Raw genomic sequence first — 15,201 nt, 5'->3', positions numbered from 1 at the left:
CCAGCAGCAAAAACCCAAAAAATATAAATTTGTTCTCATATGTTTTTTTGTGAAGGAACTGTTTATTAAACAGATATCATAAAATAGAATCAAATCTTCCCCAGATCTAACTGTCGAATTTTATAGCAACCCAAGTCCGTAAATACGCAGAGTTCGCGATTGTACGTGTTTCGTATCGGACGCGGATCCCGGTTTTAGTTCTGTTTTGTTAGATCGGAAAGCTATTTATTTTATTTATTGAAAAAAAAAATAAATCACCGTTGTTTCACATCGTGCATCACTATTCTTATTGTGGCTTTTCTTCGGTTGTTAGCCATCAATTCCTTTTGTTTTCTTTTGTTGAACTGAATATTTTTGTAATATTTATTTTGTCATATTGTCATGTGATTTGCCTCCTTTAATGGTTTTAATGGCTTTCATTCCATTTAGTCTTCCCTCTAAGGCTTATCATTTTCTTTTTCCCGTCGTGGTTTACCTTTTTGCCAATCTATTTCCTCTTCAATGCTTACCATTTTCTTCTACCAGTCAATTTCATGGCAGAAAATTAGTGTCTGACTGAAGTCAAGAATCAAACACTGAATGATTACAATTTGTTCCCTACGTCACTTTTGACTAATCAATACTGGCATCTCATGGCAGCCTACTGAGACTGTATGTATAAGTAGTATGCTGGTATTACATATGCCTACTATGATTGGATTTTGTTAAATTAGGCTAACCGCCTTCTTTATTTATTCCTGCTTTAGCCAGCAGAGGAATGAAACTGATACCTATCTCCAGTAGTAGTAGTAAAATTCTTATTTATTGTTTCATTTTCTGTTCTACAATTATTTTTTACATGTACAGTGCTCGGCCGGCTTGGCCCTCCAACTTCAATTTTAAATTTTTATGTTTACATTGTTATTTAAGTGTTAATATGATATATCATGACGGCCTTTAGGAGGCGCTTGTGTGTTTTTTTAAATTTGATAACCTAACTACTATGTACACTAATATTTACAATAAGAAATTTGATAACCTAGATTGGAACTAGCGCCCTAATTGGAGCCTGATCCGAATGCAAGCAACGGACCCTAAACTTTTCTTTACACTCACCAAAGCGTTCATGTAAGGTTTTTATTCCGGCCAGACGGTGGACCTCGGATGTTCTTGTCCTGGGAGGGGTGTTGAGGATCATCCTCAGGAATTTGTTTTGGACCCGTTGAAGTTTGAGGTGGTGGGTTTTAGCGCAGCTCTCCCAGACCGGCATGCCATATTCGATCACAGGGAGGATGATTTGCTTGTAGACAGCAAGCTTTTTCAGGGACAATGACGATCGACGGTTGATCAAAATGTACAGTAGTTTCAACAAAACGTTACACTTTGTCACCGTTTCGTCAACCTGTTGCTTGAAAATAAGCTTGCTGTCGAGGGTCAAGCCAAGGTAGCCGGCCTCATTGGCCCATTCCACGGTCGTGCCATTGAGGATGATTTTACAGTCCCCAGGCGGAACAAGTTTAGGGATTTGGAGTGGGGAAAATGATGACCTGGGTCTTCGCCGCGTTGATACAGATCTTCCAGCTGGTGAGGTACTCTGTCAGGGCATCCAGGCCTCGTTGGAGTTTTGCCACTAGCGCTCTGATCACTCTACCGTTGTAGACGATGGATGTGTCATCTGCGAACAGAGACAGAATGCCGCCTTCTGGAGGTTCTGGCATGTCGGAGGTGAACAGATTGAAAAGCAGGGGCCTGAGGATACTGCCCTGGGGAACGCCTGCGACGATGTTGTGCGCATTGGAACTCGCTCCGCTGATTGAGACCCGGAATGTCCTTGCCGACAGGTAATTGTTGATGATTTTCACCAGGTAGCTGGGAAGATTGTAGCGTTGTAGTTTGTACACCAGGCCATCATGCCATACATTGTCAAATGCCTTCTCGACATCGAGTAAGGCCATGGCGGATGTTTTCGAGACAAACTTGTTCCGTCTGAGGACGTTGGTAACTCGGGTCAGTTGGTGTACAGTTGACCGACCGCGTCGGAAACCAAACTGTTCCTCGAGCAAGATGTTGAGATTTTCGGCAGACTCAAGTAACCGATGATGAATAGCTTTTTCGAATAGCTTGGATAACCCTGAGAGAAGGCTGATGGGTCGATAACTGGAGGAAGGATCCTTCCCAGGCTTCCGGATGGGGATGACTTTCGCTGACTTCCAGGACGATGGGAAGTAGCTAAGCCGGAGACACTGATTAAAGATCAGCGAGAGGTGCTCAAAGAACGGAGCACTCATGTGTTTGAGCTCGAGATTCAGGATGCTGTCGAAGCCTGGGGCCTTCATGTTCTTCGACGATTTGATATAGGCCGTCAATTCGTCAGCTGAGATCTCCAACTCCTCCGAGAAGTCGTTGGGAATCAAATGGATGTTGTTAGCATGCTCGTTGACGGCTGCTTCGTGTGGACTGACGATGTTCTGCCCAAGATTGTGTGAGCTGACGAAGTGACGACCTATTTCAGCGACCTTCTCTGCAGGAGTTATCAAGCGATCCTTAGAGCCATTATTGTCTAGTGGGATCAAAGGTGGAATGGGCCGAGGCTTGGATTTTAGAATTTTGGTCATTTTCCAGAACGGCTTAGCATAATCTGGGAGAGTGCGGATCTTATTCGAGAAGTCGTTATTTTTGAGGTCCACCATTCTGGCCTTGATAATTTTGTGATTCGATTGCAGCGTGTTTTAAGCTCAGGCAGTCCAGTACGCTGAAACTGCCTGCGAGTGACATTCCGCAATCGAATCAAATCTTTGGTGAGTGTATCGATGTTTAAGGAGTTGCTTACCTGCCGAGCCGTCGGTACGTGTTGCTCTCGGGCCGCCGTGATCGCCTCCTCGATAGCGCACAGCTGGCGGTCGATACTTTCCGGCGTCTCCGGACGCACCTCGTAGTCGACGGTGTTATCGACGCACTGCTGGAAACGCTGCCAGTTCACTCGGTGGTAGTTCCGCCGTAACTGCTGGTGCCGATTGACCGAGGAGCCCAGTTCCGCCACCACCGGATAGTGATCCGAACTGAGCTCCTGGTATACAACCGGCTGCGAGACGTGGTCACTCAGGTTTGTTACGTAGAGGTCGAGCGTTGCGTGGGCACCGGACCGACTCAGCCGAGTGGGGAATCCGGGCTCAGGATCGTGTAGTGGCCTTCCTCCATGTCGTTGCTCCAGATGGTGCCGTTTCGATTGCCGCGACTGTTGCCCCAGGCTTGATGTTTGGCATTCAAGTCGCCGGCAATGATATACTGGCCTTGCCTCCGCGTCAGCTTGATCGATGTCCTCCGAAGGGCAGCCGATGATCCATCGCCGGCTTTGGCTTGCGTTGGACAGTACGCCGCGATGAGCGCGATTGTGCCGACCGAAGTGGTGATTTCGACACCGATGGCCTCAATGACACTGAGCTGGAAACTTGGAAGCAGACGACAGTTGATGTTGTAGCGAAGAGCGATGGCCACACCACCTCCCCTGGTCGGCCGGTCGAGTCGCACGATGCGGAAGTCCGGGATGTTGATGTTCACTTCCGGTTTTAGGTGCGTTTCGGTGATGAACGCCACGTCTATTTCCTTCTCCTCAAGGAAATCCTTCAGCTCGATTGTTTTGCTCTTTAGCGAGCAAGCGTTCCAGTTGACCAGGCCCACCCTAGCAGCCATTTTCAATGATGAACATGCCAAGTGTGAAGACCTGGTCGAATCGGGTTTTGCAGTCGCGCAGTCGAGTGGCGAGCTGCGCGAAGATCGGCATCAGTTGCTCCGGAGTGGCCGAACCCAGGAGGAGGAAGCGGGGGCCATTCGCTGGTGGATGGTGCCGACGATGCTGGAGCTTGGACCGATGCAGCTGCCGCTGCCAGTCGCTTGTGCGGCTGTAGCGGTGGGAGTATTGGAATCACACGACGGGGAGCCGGGATAGCTGGAAAGTTCACCTCGTTGATTACAGGAACACGGTTCTTCTTCGGAATGGTCCTGGTGGAAGCCTTCTTCCGGATTTCCAGGAACTCGGCTCGCTTTGGGCAGCCCTTTGTGGTGGCCCGATGTTTGTCGCCACAGTTGGCGCACTTGGGATCGGCCACCTCCATTTTGTCGCACTCGTCAGTCGGATGGGGTTCGCCACACTTGTTGCAGCGCGGCTTCATGCGGCAGTTTCTGGTGCCGTGCCCGAAATTGAAGCAGTTGGTGCATTGCGTGACATCGCGGTGCACTGGCCGATATCTCTCCCAGTCAACGACGGTGTAATTTATAACGCCAACCAGCTTCAGGTCCTTCCAGGTAGTGGAGCCGTGCTCCAGATGGATCAGGTAAAGCTGGTCGCGATATTTCCTCGCCTTGTCGTGACGAGCGATCTTGTGGACGGCTACTGGCTTCAGTCCGCAACTTTCAAGCTCTGCTTGGAGCTCTTCCTCCTTCATGTCGTGAAGTCCTCGCAGCAAAGCCTTGAGCGGCTTCGTGCCGGGGTGGTCATGAGTGTAGTACTCATACTTGTGGACCTCGAGGAACTCCACGACGGATTGATGATGGTCCCTGTTCGCCGGCATCACTTTCACGCCCTCGCTGCAGAGCCGAAAAGTACATTTCAGCCCCTTAGCGATCAGCTGGCGAATTTTGGTCGTAAATCCGGCGGATCGCCCTTCACAAACACGGGCGGGCACTTCTCCTTCCGCTCCGGTTGCACCTGCGGCAGCTGCGATTGCTGCTTCTTCCTCTTTTCGGCGGATTGCCGGCGTCATCAAGCGGCAACGGCGAGAACACGTTGCTCTGCAAAAGCTGCTTGGAGGGGTTACCCGCGCCTCCAAGAGCAGTGCGCTTAGGCACTTTTCCAGCGACCGAATCGGCCACCGAGTCTCCCATGACGGGTCCGGGAGAAAATAACGCCAACGCGACAAGCGAAAACGTAAACAGCGAAAGAACGAGAAAAAACACTTCGAAAAAAATGCGCGAGCAAAAAACACGTCCGTACGTGTTGCTGTCTCGAACTGGAATGATACCTATCTCCTGCATTACAATCGGTATTCACCCTGAAGCTACATTGTACATTAGCGATGGTTTTATAAGTAATCAATTGAAAGATTGAAACATGACATTATGGTACAGAAAGGCATACGACAATTTGTACACAGTGAAGAAGGAAAGTATTTATACAGTACAAGAAAAATTGATTTCTTAACACCTCCCTTCAATTTTTATTGCTTTTCTCACCGAAGAATAGACTACCGTGCAAATTTGTCGAAGTACCAAAACAAATGCTCACACGTCCAATTGTATAGAAATTAGCGAAAGCACAATCCAAAACATCATTCTTGCACCTTATTTCACACCCCAAAAAGCTCTTTCTTGTAGTGGAGACGTCATCCATATATGGAGAAACTGGTGGGAACATATTTTGGTGGGACAATATTTTTTGCATGGGAGTCGAACACGGCGCAAAATGCGCAATATGTTTAGCAATTCGAATAACTTGTCATGTTTAACTTTTGATAATGGTTTCGTTAGCGCATCTGCTGGTTGATCATTACTTGGTTTATAAACAATCTCTAGATGCCCTTTTCTAATTATGTCCCTGATAAACACAAACTTTATATCAATATGTTTCATCCGTTGATGTTCCCGGGGTTCCTTCGAAAAGTTGATGCAGGGTATGTTGTCTTCATGTATGACAATTGGTATGTTATCCACTCCCAATTCTGTCAATAAGTTTGAAATCCATAGTCCTTCCTAAGCTGCCGTGCACAAGGCAACTAACTCTGCTTCCGTTGACGAAAGACTTACAGTAGCTTGACGTTTCGTTGCCCACGAAACCACGTTACCAAAAACTTGGAAAACATATCCCGAAATCGATGTTCTATCCTCTACGTCATTTCCGTAATCAGCATCCGCAAATCCTTGTAGCACTGGTTCTTCTTGACATTTCTTATAAACGATCTTTGTGTGTATTGTCCCTTTTAGATATCTCAATATACGTTTGAGTCCACACCAGTGAGCCTCAGTTGCACGCGATTGAAATTTACTCAAAATATTTACAGCTGCATTGATATCTGGCCTCGAAGATAAAGCTAAGTATTGTAAACAACCCAGAAGTTCTTTATATGGTTGTTTAGTTAACCGATCATCTCCAGTTTCCCATTTGTTATTAACATCCATGGGCGTTGCAATTGGTTTACAGTTTTCCATACCAAACCTAGCTAGAATTTTCTTAGTGTATCCCACTTGAGAAATTTCTGTAATTTGGTTTTCAATATCTCGTCTGATATCCAATCCAAGAAAATGTGAGACTGCTTTCAAATCTTTCATTTGAAATTCTTGAGACAGTTTATTTTTAATCCAGTTGATAGCCTTAACGGTTTTTCCAATGATGAGGACATCATCCACATATAAAACAACATATAGATTATGTCGGGGCAATCTATAAATGCAACAATCATTGTTCAATGGAACAAACCCAAGTTTTCTCATTGTTTGATCAAAACGTTCATTCCAACTCCTTCCAGATTGTTTCAATCCATAAATGGATTTCTGTAGTTTGACGATTTTTGATTTTCCGAATTCGTCTGATGGGAGTTCCATAAATACCTCCTCTTTCAATTCTCCGTATAAAAAAGCTGTTTCAGTTCCATCTGATGGATCATCAACTTCTGCTCATTTGCCAATGATAACATAATTCTAATACTGTTCATTTTGGCCACTGGTGCAAAAGTGTCATGATAGTCGAGCCCTGGTTTCTGCGAACAACCTTTCGCAACCAATCTGGCCTTATACCGTCCATCATCTTTGATTGTGAATACCCATTTGGATTTTACTGGTTTTCTGTTTTCAGATGCATTAGCTTAAATCCATGTTTGGTTTTTATTAAGAGAATTCATCTCCTGTATTATCGCATCCTCCCAATAATTCCAGTCACTTCTATATTTCAGCTGTTCAACTGTTTGTGGAATTTCCTGAATATCTTCTCCGGCGAGAAATGTAGTCTCATAATCGCCAAACCGTTTAGGTGGTTGACGTGTACGTTGACTTCTTCTTAGTTCCTGCTCTTGTATTGGATTAGTTTCCGCAGCAATTGATTCGTGATCGCTGGCCATAACAAAACTATCAATAGTTCCATCTTCATTCACGTCAAGCTCTTGAAACTCCTCGCTGCTAGCGTTCTGATCTGCTATTTCTTCCATTGCATTTTCTTCCGAAATATTGACAGTACTATTATCAGACACATGATCAGCTGTGCGATTTTGTTCCACATGGTGGACAACGGTTGAAATTGAGCCTTCATCAAACACTACATCTCTGGATATTATAACAGTATGTGTTGATTCATCACACAACCGGTAACCATTGTTCGCATATCCTACGAACTTCAGCAATCGGCTTCTTTTATCCAGTTTTTGTCGTTTTTCCTTGGGAATTTGCGCATATGCGTTACAACCGAAAATCCTCAGTTTATCGACATTAGGCTTTCTTCCAAACCACATCTCATATGGAGTTTTATGCTCTAATAGAGCATTTGTTGGGGATCTATTCGTCAAATATGTTGCAGCGTATACTGCTTCTCCCCAAAACTCTTTTGGCATGTAAAGTAACATGGAGCATAGTTCGTGCTTTATCTAAAAGCGTTCTATTCATCCTTTCGCTGACTCCATTCTGTTGAGGAGTATATGGCACTGTTGCTATCATTTGAATCCCTTTTTGGCCACAAAATTGAATGAAATCATTTCCATAATATTCAGTCCCATTGTCTGAACGCAATTGTGCTATCTTCTGACCGAAGTGAGATGAAACCATTGCTTCATATAATTGAAAAGATCTAAGCACGTCACTTTTGTGTTTCAAAATGTATACCACGGTAAAATGCGTGAAATCATCGATGAAAGTTACGAAATATCGATATCCGTCGTAAGTTGATTCTTCAAAATAACCGCATACATCAGAATGTACCAGCTCAAGCGGTCGATTCGATCGAGGTTTGTCCGAATCTTTAAATCTTTGTCTTGTTTGTTTCCCAAACAGGCATGAATCGCATTTTAGCTTGTTATTATTAAATTCACATGACTGGATCTCAAATCCATCAGTCATTGAGTTACGATGCAATGTTTCCAAACTTGATTGTCCAAGGTGCCCAAATCGTTTGTGCCAAATGTCCAAGTCATTATTCTTACAAAGCATTGCATTATCCGACAGCGAAAAAAACATCAAGATAATACAACCCATCCAGTAATTGCCCTCTAGCGATAACCTCACCAGATTTCTCTTGGATAACGACAGTCTTGTTGAAGAAATGAACCTCCTTTCCTTGAGAAACAACTCTTTTTACGGAAATCAGATTTTCCTGCAGCCCAGGAATGAAAAGACAGTTATACAGTTTCAACTTTTTGATTTTATTTACTCCAACAACTGATTTGAGCGCTACTGACCCTTTCTTAGTAGCCTTCAAATGTTCACCCTTCTTTGCAGTAGTAACAACCATTTCCACATCAAGATTTTCTACATCACTCATGATGGAATCATTGTTAATCATGTGATTTGAAGCACCAGAATCAATCACGAATCGCCTCTTGTTCACCATACTTGTGGTTACCATTAACGCGTGTTCTCTTTCTTTTCTATCAAGGTTTGGCTGGCTGAACTTTTTTCGGATAGATTTTCTTTTCTTCTCTTCATTCGGACATCGGTTCCGGTAATGTCCCATCTGATGACATCCGAAACACTGGATGTTATCTTTCGGATTGGCTACCATAGCCACATTCAATGGAGGTCTCTGTGGTCGCTGGAGAGATTCGGCATCCAGAAGCATACGGTGAAGGTCATCAATTGGTTTCTTCTTCAGGACCGCCTCCGGGAGCATGAGTATTGCTGCCACCACATGCTGCATGCGTCCAGGGATTGCTCCAAGTAGCGTTTGAATTTTCTCCATGTGTGTCGCTTGAGGGTCTGCATACTCCAGTTCCATACAGAGTCTTGAGTGTTCTTTGAATAGTTCATTCAGGGAGCGGAATTGGCGATCTCCCAATCTGAACAGCTGACGACGAAGGGAAATGGCCACCAGTGTTCCACCTCTTTGGTATGCATTTGACAGTGCATCCATACACTCCTTGGCGTATTGGCAATGCATTAGTTTCTGAAGAGGTTTATTTCCAATCGTGAAAATAATTTCATCGATTGCCTCACAATCGTCTTCGCAGCGTTTCTGGTACAACACTTGTCGGTGTGCTTCTTCTTGTGGCGATGCATTGGGATCTGCCTGTCCGTATGGCTCCTGTCTAGGAGTACGCAGCAAAGTATAATCCAGCTTGAGACGTGAGAGATGATGCGTAAGGCGCCATTTCCACGCAGTAAACTCTCGCTCATCTCCCTCGAATATCCCAACCATCTGACTCCGTCTTTCTATAAGCATCACTGTGGATGCATTTGGCACCATAGGATCTGTCATCCTATTTTTTGGCTCTGCGACACGAGAACCATTTCGTGCGGTCACTTTTATGGATGGGACATAACTAGTACGCAGTCCGCTATTTCGGTTTGTCTCGTATGACTCACTTCCACCAGTTACTCCTGCGAACCGATTGCCACTGGACACTTTGCTGAACCAATTTCTTCCAGACATTTCATTTTGTTCATCGTCGCTACTTTCCCCATCCTGCCACCAACCGCGGCTTCGACCAGCCGCTTGAAATCGATTAAGATTTTCATCAACGTCACTGTTCTGGTCGAGGCTTCCATTAGCCACTATATTTCTGCTGCGATCTGCAGCCATAGCTTCGCCTCTGCTGCGACTTATTCAAGTCGCTCTGTCACGGCTGTGACTTCCACCAGCCGCTTCGTCTCGTCTGCGGCTTTCATCAACCGCTTCATCCCGAGTGCGGCTTCTGCCAGCTGCTTGGTCATGATTACCGCTTCTACCGGTCATTTCGCTTCGGTTACGGCTTCCACTAGTCGCTTCGCTTCGGTTGCGGCTTCCACCAGCCGATTCGTCCCGGTTACGGCTTCCACCAGCCGCTTCGCTTCGGTTGCGGCTTCCACCAGCCGATTCGTCCCGGTTACGGCTTCCACCAGCCGATTCGTCCCGGTTACGGCTTCCACCAGCCGCTTCGCCTCGGTTACGGCTTCCACCAGCCGCTTCGTCCTGGTTACGGCTTCCACCAGCCGCTGTCTTTCGAATTGCTCCAGTCTTTCGTCCTTGGCTGCTACCCGCGGCCACTCCATCCTGGCTGCTACCCACAGCCAAATCGTCCTTCTGGTCCATCGTCCTTGGTATCTCGCTGGGAATAGGATCCTGGGCCCATAACCTGTTAAATTAGGCTAACCGCCTTCTTTATTTATTCCTGCTTTAGCCAGCAGAGGAATGAAACTGATACCTATCTCCTGCATTGCAATCGGTATTCACCCTGAAGCTACATTGTACATTAGCGATGGTTTTATAAGTAATCAATTGAAAGATTAAATAATGACATTATGGTACAGAAAGGCATACGACAATTTGTACACAGTGAAGAAGGAAAGTATTTATACAGTACAAGAAAAATTGATTTCTTAACAGATTTGCTATCATTTTTTGTGTTTGTTGTGTGAGGCATGCCCGACGAGGAAAGAGGCAAAGTCATTGCCTGCTATTCACTGGTGAATGTTGGCAACCGAACCGTTATACGAATGATATTTGCATATCTGTCATTAATGCACGCTCAGAGTTGATTACCTAATTTCTATTATATCTCACTCTCACATTTCCCTTCTTCCCTCATCAAAAAAGAGAAAAAAACATTGACTTACGATTTTCATAAAACAATTATTTACATAATTTTTTCACGCAATTTTTTTCTCACATTACTGCCAAGTTTAATTATTGTATCCAATATCCATACTCAATTCCCATATTCAAAATCATTCTAAATCAAATATTTCAATCCTACGTTTGATACGATTTTCCAATCCATACGCAAGTGCATATTTACTAAACAAATTAATCCAGCCTTTTTTTCTGAGCCTTCTGAACTATCAACTTTTTTTATGTTCATGATCCTCCATCTGTATTCCTTCTTTTTTTTTTGCAAATATATCCAGCATTGTAATCCAAAACCAAATTCGAGTCGGCAGACCATATCCAATACAATTTTGATGGCCTTCCAACGGAAAAAGTCAAAACAATATCGGTGGCTCTCCAAACATACTATGTATTGGTCCTTCCAGCTTAAGCCAATCAGTCCGGCACTCTCACACAACACCTTTGAAATTTAAATTTGAAACCTTGCGTTCTGCTGGTCCACCGCATTAACGTTTCTTTGACGTGAGCAATCCGCCCCTCTTCTACACAACCATCAAATCTGCAACAATCCGATCCGATACTCTTCCAGAGCACCTTCGACAACACAAGCAGAAAACTGATGAGAAAACAAATCATTTATTCTGAAAACAAATCATGTTTAATCGAAACCGATAAGAACAACAAATCATTCAATCTGGAAACGAATCGAAACCGATGAGAAAATCATTCAATTCGACGCTCTTTCAAAGCTTCATCGACAACACAAGTCGAAACCGATGAACAAATCTTTCAATCCGATGCTCTTTCAGAGCGTCTTCGACATTACAGGTCGAAACCGATGAGCAAATCATTCAATTCGACGCTCTTCCAGAGCGTCTTCAACATCACAAGTCGAAACCGATGAACAAATCATTAAATACGACGCTCTTCCAGAGCTTCATCGACACTACAAGTCGAACCCGATGAGCAAATCATTAGTTCCGACGCTCTTCCAGAGCGTCTTCGACGCTACAAGTCGAAACCGATGGACAAATCATTTAAGCTGACGCCGTTCCAGAGCGTCTTCCACATCACAAGTCGAAACCGATGAACAAATCATTCAATCGGACGCTTCCAGAGTGTCTTCGACATTACAAGGCGAAACCGATGAGAAAACAAATCATTCCGGCGAGCTTCCCTTCGACACCACAAGTCGAAACCGAAGAAAAAATGTCCCAATCACGCCCACAGGATACTTACAGAACAATAATTTCCAACCAGGAACAACCTGGCAGGAACACCAAATGTGTGGCCTAATTCCGCCGAACCAGCTATCCGTTGATTTGACCGCTGGTGTGCTGTCTTCCCGAGCGTGCAACTCCGGGCGTGCCCGACGAGGAAAGAGGCAAAGTCATGGCCTGCTATTCACTGGTCAATGTTGGCAACTGAACCGTTATACGGATGATATTTGCATATCTCAAGCTCTATCTGGAATAAGGGCGAATGTCGCAAGAGAGGATTCTCTTCGTCGACTTCCCCTCTTTTAAATAAAAGATTCTGTCATTAATGCACGCTCAGAGTGGATTACCCAATTTCTATTATATCTCACCCTCACATTTGTCAATAGAAAATATTTTATTTTATTATGTAAACAATAATTCATTTTAGATAAATATTTTAGTAGGATCACGGTGTGTCTATGAGGAAATATTATTTTTCAAAAATCAGTATCTCTGAAACACCCACCACGTAAAAGTATATACTCTCCTCTTTCATATAGTGGGTAAACTAAAATGTTCTATCGGGGGATCTAGAACAATTTTTATTTTTTTCACTATTTTTGGTGCAAACTCCATAGAAATCTAAAATGATAGCCGATTTAAACCCAATTTAATTTAAACGTGTGGCTGCACTACTGCCAAAGAAATATCCGTTAGGTTACATATTTCAAAGTCTGTAGGATATCAAAACTCGTCTTTTTTTTAAAGTTGTTCAGATGATCAAAACCATTGTGATGTTTGTTAAACCATTTGACATCGTTAATGAAAAGGTGTGGCTTACAATGGCTAATAGGAGTATCGCCACCCAATAAGTGGATGGTTGATTTTAATACAGTTCTGCATAAGAACCTTACAGAAACTGTACTATAATTTGGCATTTAATACTTGTGACACATATATGATACCAATATCACTGTACAGCATAAAATCATATGTCTGTCACCCAGAATCACGCTGGTATCACGATAGCACGATGATTTCCGTACCCTGCCCTTCGACCGTTGTATTGTACGAAACAGAACATAATTTGTTGTTTTGAAATGTCAAATACGCCGTTTGACATATGAAATAAAAACAAATATTTGCAAGCTGACTGAGTAAAATTAGTTTTTCCGCAATTCCGGATTATATTGGCAAAAAATTGGCAAAATAATTATTCGTAAGCCCATTATTTGTTACAATTTCGCTCTGAAGATGTCTTCCTATTGATTTTGCCAGTTCTTGGGTTGTTTCCGGGAAGATCTACCGTCACTTGTGCATGATACTCAATGGTTTGAGTTCTGCATCGTGTGATTTCGAACATTTTGTGCAAGGATCCCATTGGTTCTAATTGGAATGATGTCTGGGGATTGGGAAGTATGCGGGATCTTTGATTTGCCATTAGTCAACATCTACTTTTTTAGATGGGAAGAATGTTTTGTACAAATTCAATATTGGATCTGTAGTCTAAATTAATGATTTTGTGTGTGTTACTTCTACGTGAAGTTAAACGATTTACAATGATATGGAAATGCTAATATCATCCTCCAAACTTAGACGCACATGTTCATGATAGAATTAGAGGCGAAAGTATAGAATTGATAGTTTCGTTAGGATACGGCAGGCATGAAGAATGTTTTTATAGAAGTCGATTTGAAAGCGAGCGGAGGGCAATATTTGTGATGGCACATATCACACGACCTTCCTTCTGCCAAGCTCCCGTATGAAGGGGGAGGGAAGAATATCAGTGTGGAAGCTGATATATCTCCACTGGTGTAGAAGCTGATATATCGACTTCTATAAAAACATTCTTCATGCCTGCGGTATCCTAACGGAACTATCAATTCTATACTTTCGCCTCTAATTCTATCATGAACATGTGCGTCTAAGTTTGGAGGATGATATTAGCATTTCCATATCATTGGATCTGTAGTGTTTGGAGAGGGAGGGAGGAGAGGAGAGGAGGATCTCGTGGAGATAAAAGTGGAGTGCAGAAATAAACGGTAGTCAGCGCGAAGTAAATAAGTGTTTGAAAAACCCGGAGTTCCGTTTCCGAATAAACCTGTTACAGGATTTATGACCCAATTGAACGGTGCTGGCTTTATCCTTCAAAATGTCCAAATGAATCAAACGATCAGTGCCGTTTGCACTGAGGGAAGATCCGTTAATTACATAACGCAAAAATTTGCCATTTTCAACCCCTCAAGTTTATTCAAGTCTCTAATTTTTTTGTATGGATTGTCACATTACGGGCAATACACCTTCCATACACCTCCAAGCGTTACGTAATTTATGGATGCTCAAATCACTCCAAACCATAGAATAGAGTGATTACCGTCCGCAGAAATAATTGCCCAGCGGAATATTTGCAAGAACTCGCATATTTCTGCTAAAATACCTATACGAAGAATTGGAAAACTATGACGTTTTCATATCGACGAATAAACTGCTGACGCGAATTCACAATTTGTAAAAAAATATATGGCTAAATATTGTGTAATACTCATAAAAACTATAATAACAGTTTATGATTTTTCAAAACAAACTGTCAAATAGATACAACAGTAGAAAGAAAAGATGTGTGTCATCTTTCCACTGTACGCGTACAGCGTGATACGAAAATCATTGTACGGAAATCATATGTCTGTCGATAGTATAAGACTTCGGAAGATTTTAATACAATCGTTGTATTGAAATATTACAGAATCGTATAATTTTTATCAAGTATCTGTATAAAAAGTTTACATTTTTTGTATTAAAACTTGCAGAATTGTATATACCAAGGATTTATACAATAATTGTAGGATTTGTTTTTTTGGGTGTATTTACCGGTTCTTGCTAATACGGTGATATTCGAGATATTCAATCGATTTTCGGTCCGACGTAGACGACGTATGTTTTCAAGTGGGAAAGATTCTTGGTTCCCTGGGCTGTCCTTGCCACACAACATATGTGTTTACTCGGGCACAAAAAAGCAAAAATAATAGCAGTTTTGATTCTATCTTTGTTTTTCAAACTCAAGCGATTCAAAAACTGTGGGCGATTGGTTTTTGTGGGGCTAGTGTATTTATGCTTTACACATAGCCATTTTTTTCTATTACCATGGAGACGCTTGGTTGTTGTTGTTATTCATAACGTTACTATCAATGCATCCACAGAGCTTGCTTCAATCCTATATCATTAGTCTAATCTAACATCGCACAAATC

At 43.1% G+C, this 15,201-nt stretch overlaps 1 protein-coding gene across 1 annotated transcript; it reads right to left on the bottom strand.

Annotated features, from left to right (window-relative positions):
* Window positions 1-9,775: 9,775 nt before the first annotated feature.
* Window positions 9,776-10,240, bottom strand: LOC134210462 (keratin-associated protein 5-4-like). Its single transcript, XM_062686511.1, has one exon. It carries the CDS (start codon window positions 10,238-10,240, stop codon window positions 9,776-9,778), a length of 465 nt encoding a protein of 154 aa, XP_062542495.1.
* Window positions 10,241-15,201: the final 4,961 nt, after the last annotated feature.

The sequence above is a fragment of the Armigeres subalbatus genome, chromosome 2, assembly GCF_024139115.2.
Source record: "Armigeres subalbatus isolate Guangzhou_Male chromosome 2, GZ_Asu_2, whole genome shotgun sequence".
NCBI lineage: Eukaryota > Metazoa > Arthropoda > Insecta > Diptera > Culicidae > Armigeres > Armigeres subalbatus.
Note: the sequence above shows the minus strand (reverse complement) of the source record. Positions and strands in the feature narration are given on the sequence as shown.

What these genes read in the sequence shown, in the direction of transcription:
- LOC134210462 (XM_062686511.1), bottom strand. Translation starts at nt 10,240, where the DNA reads ATGGACCAGAAGGACGATTTGGCTGTGGGTAGCAGCCAGGATGGAGTG.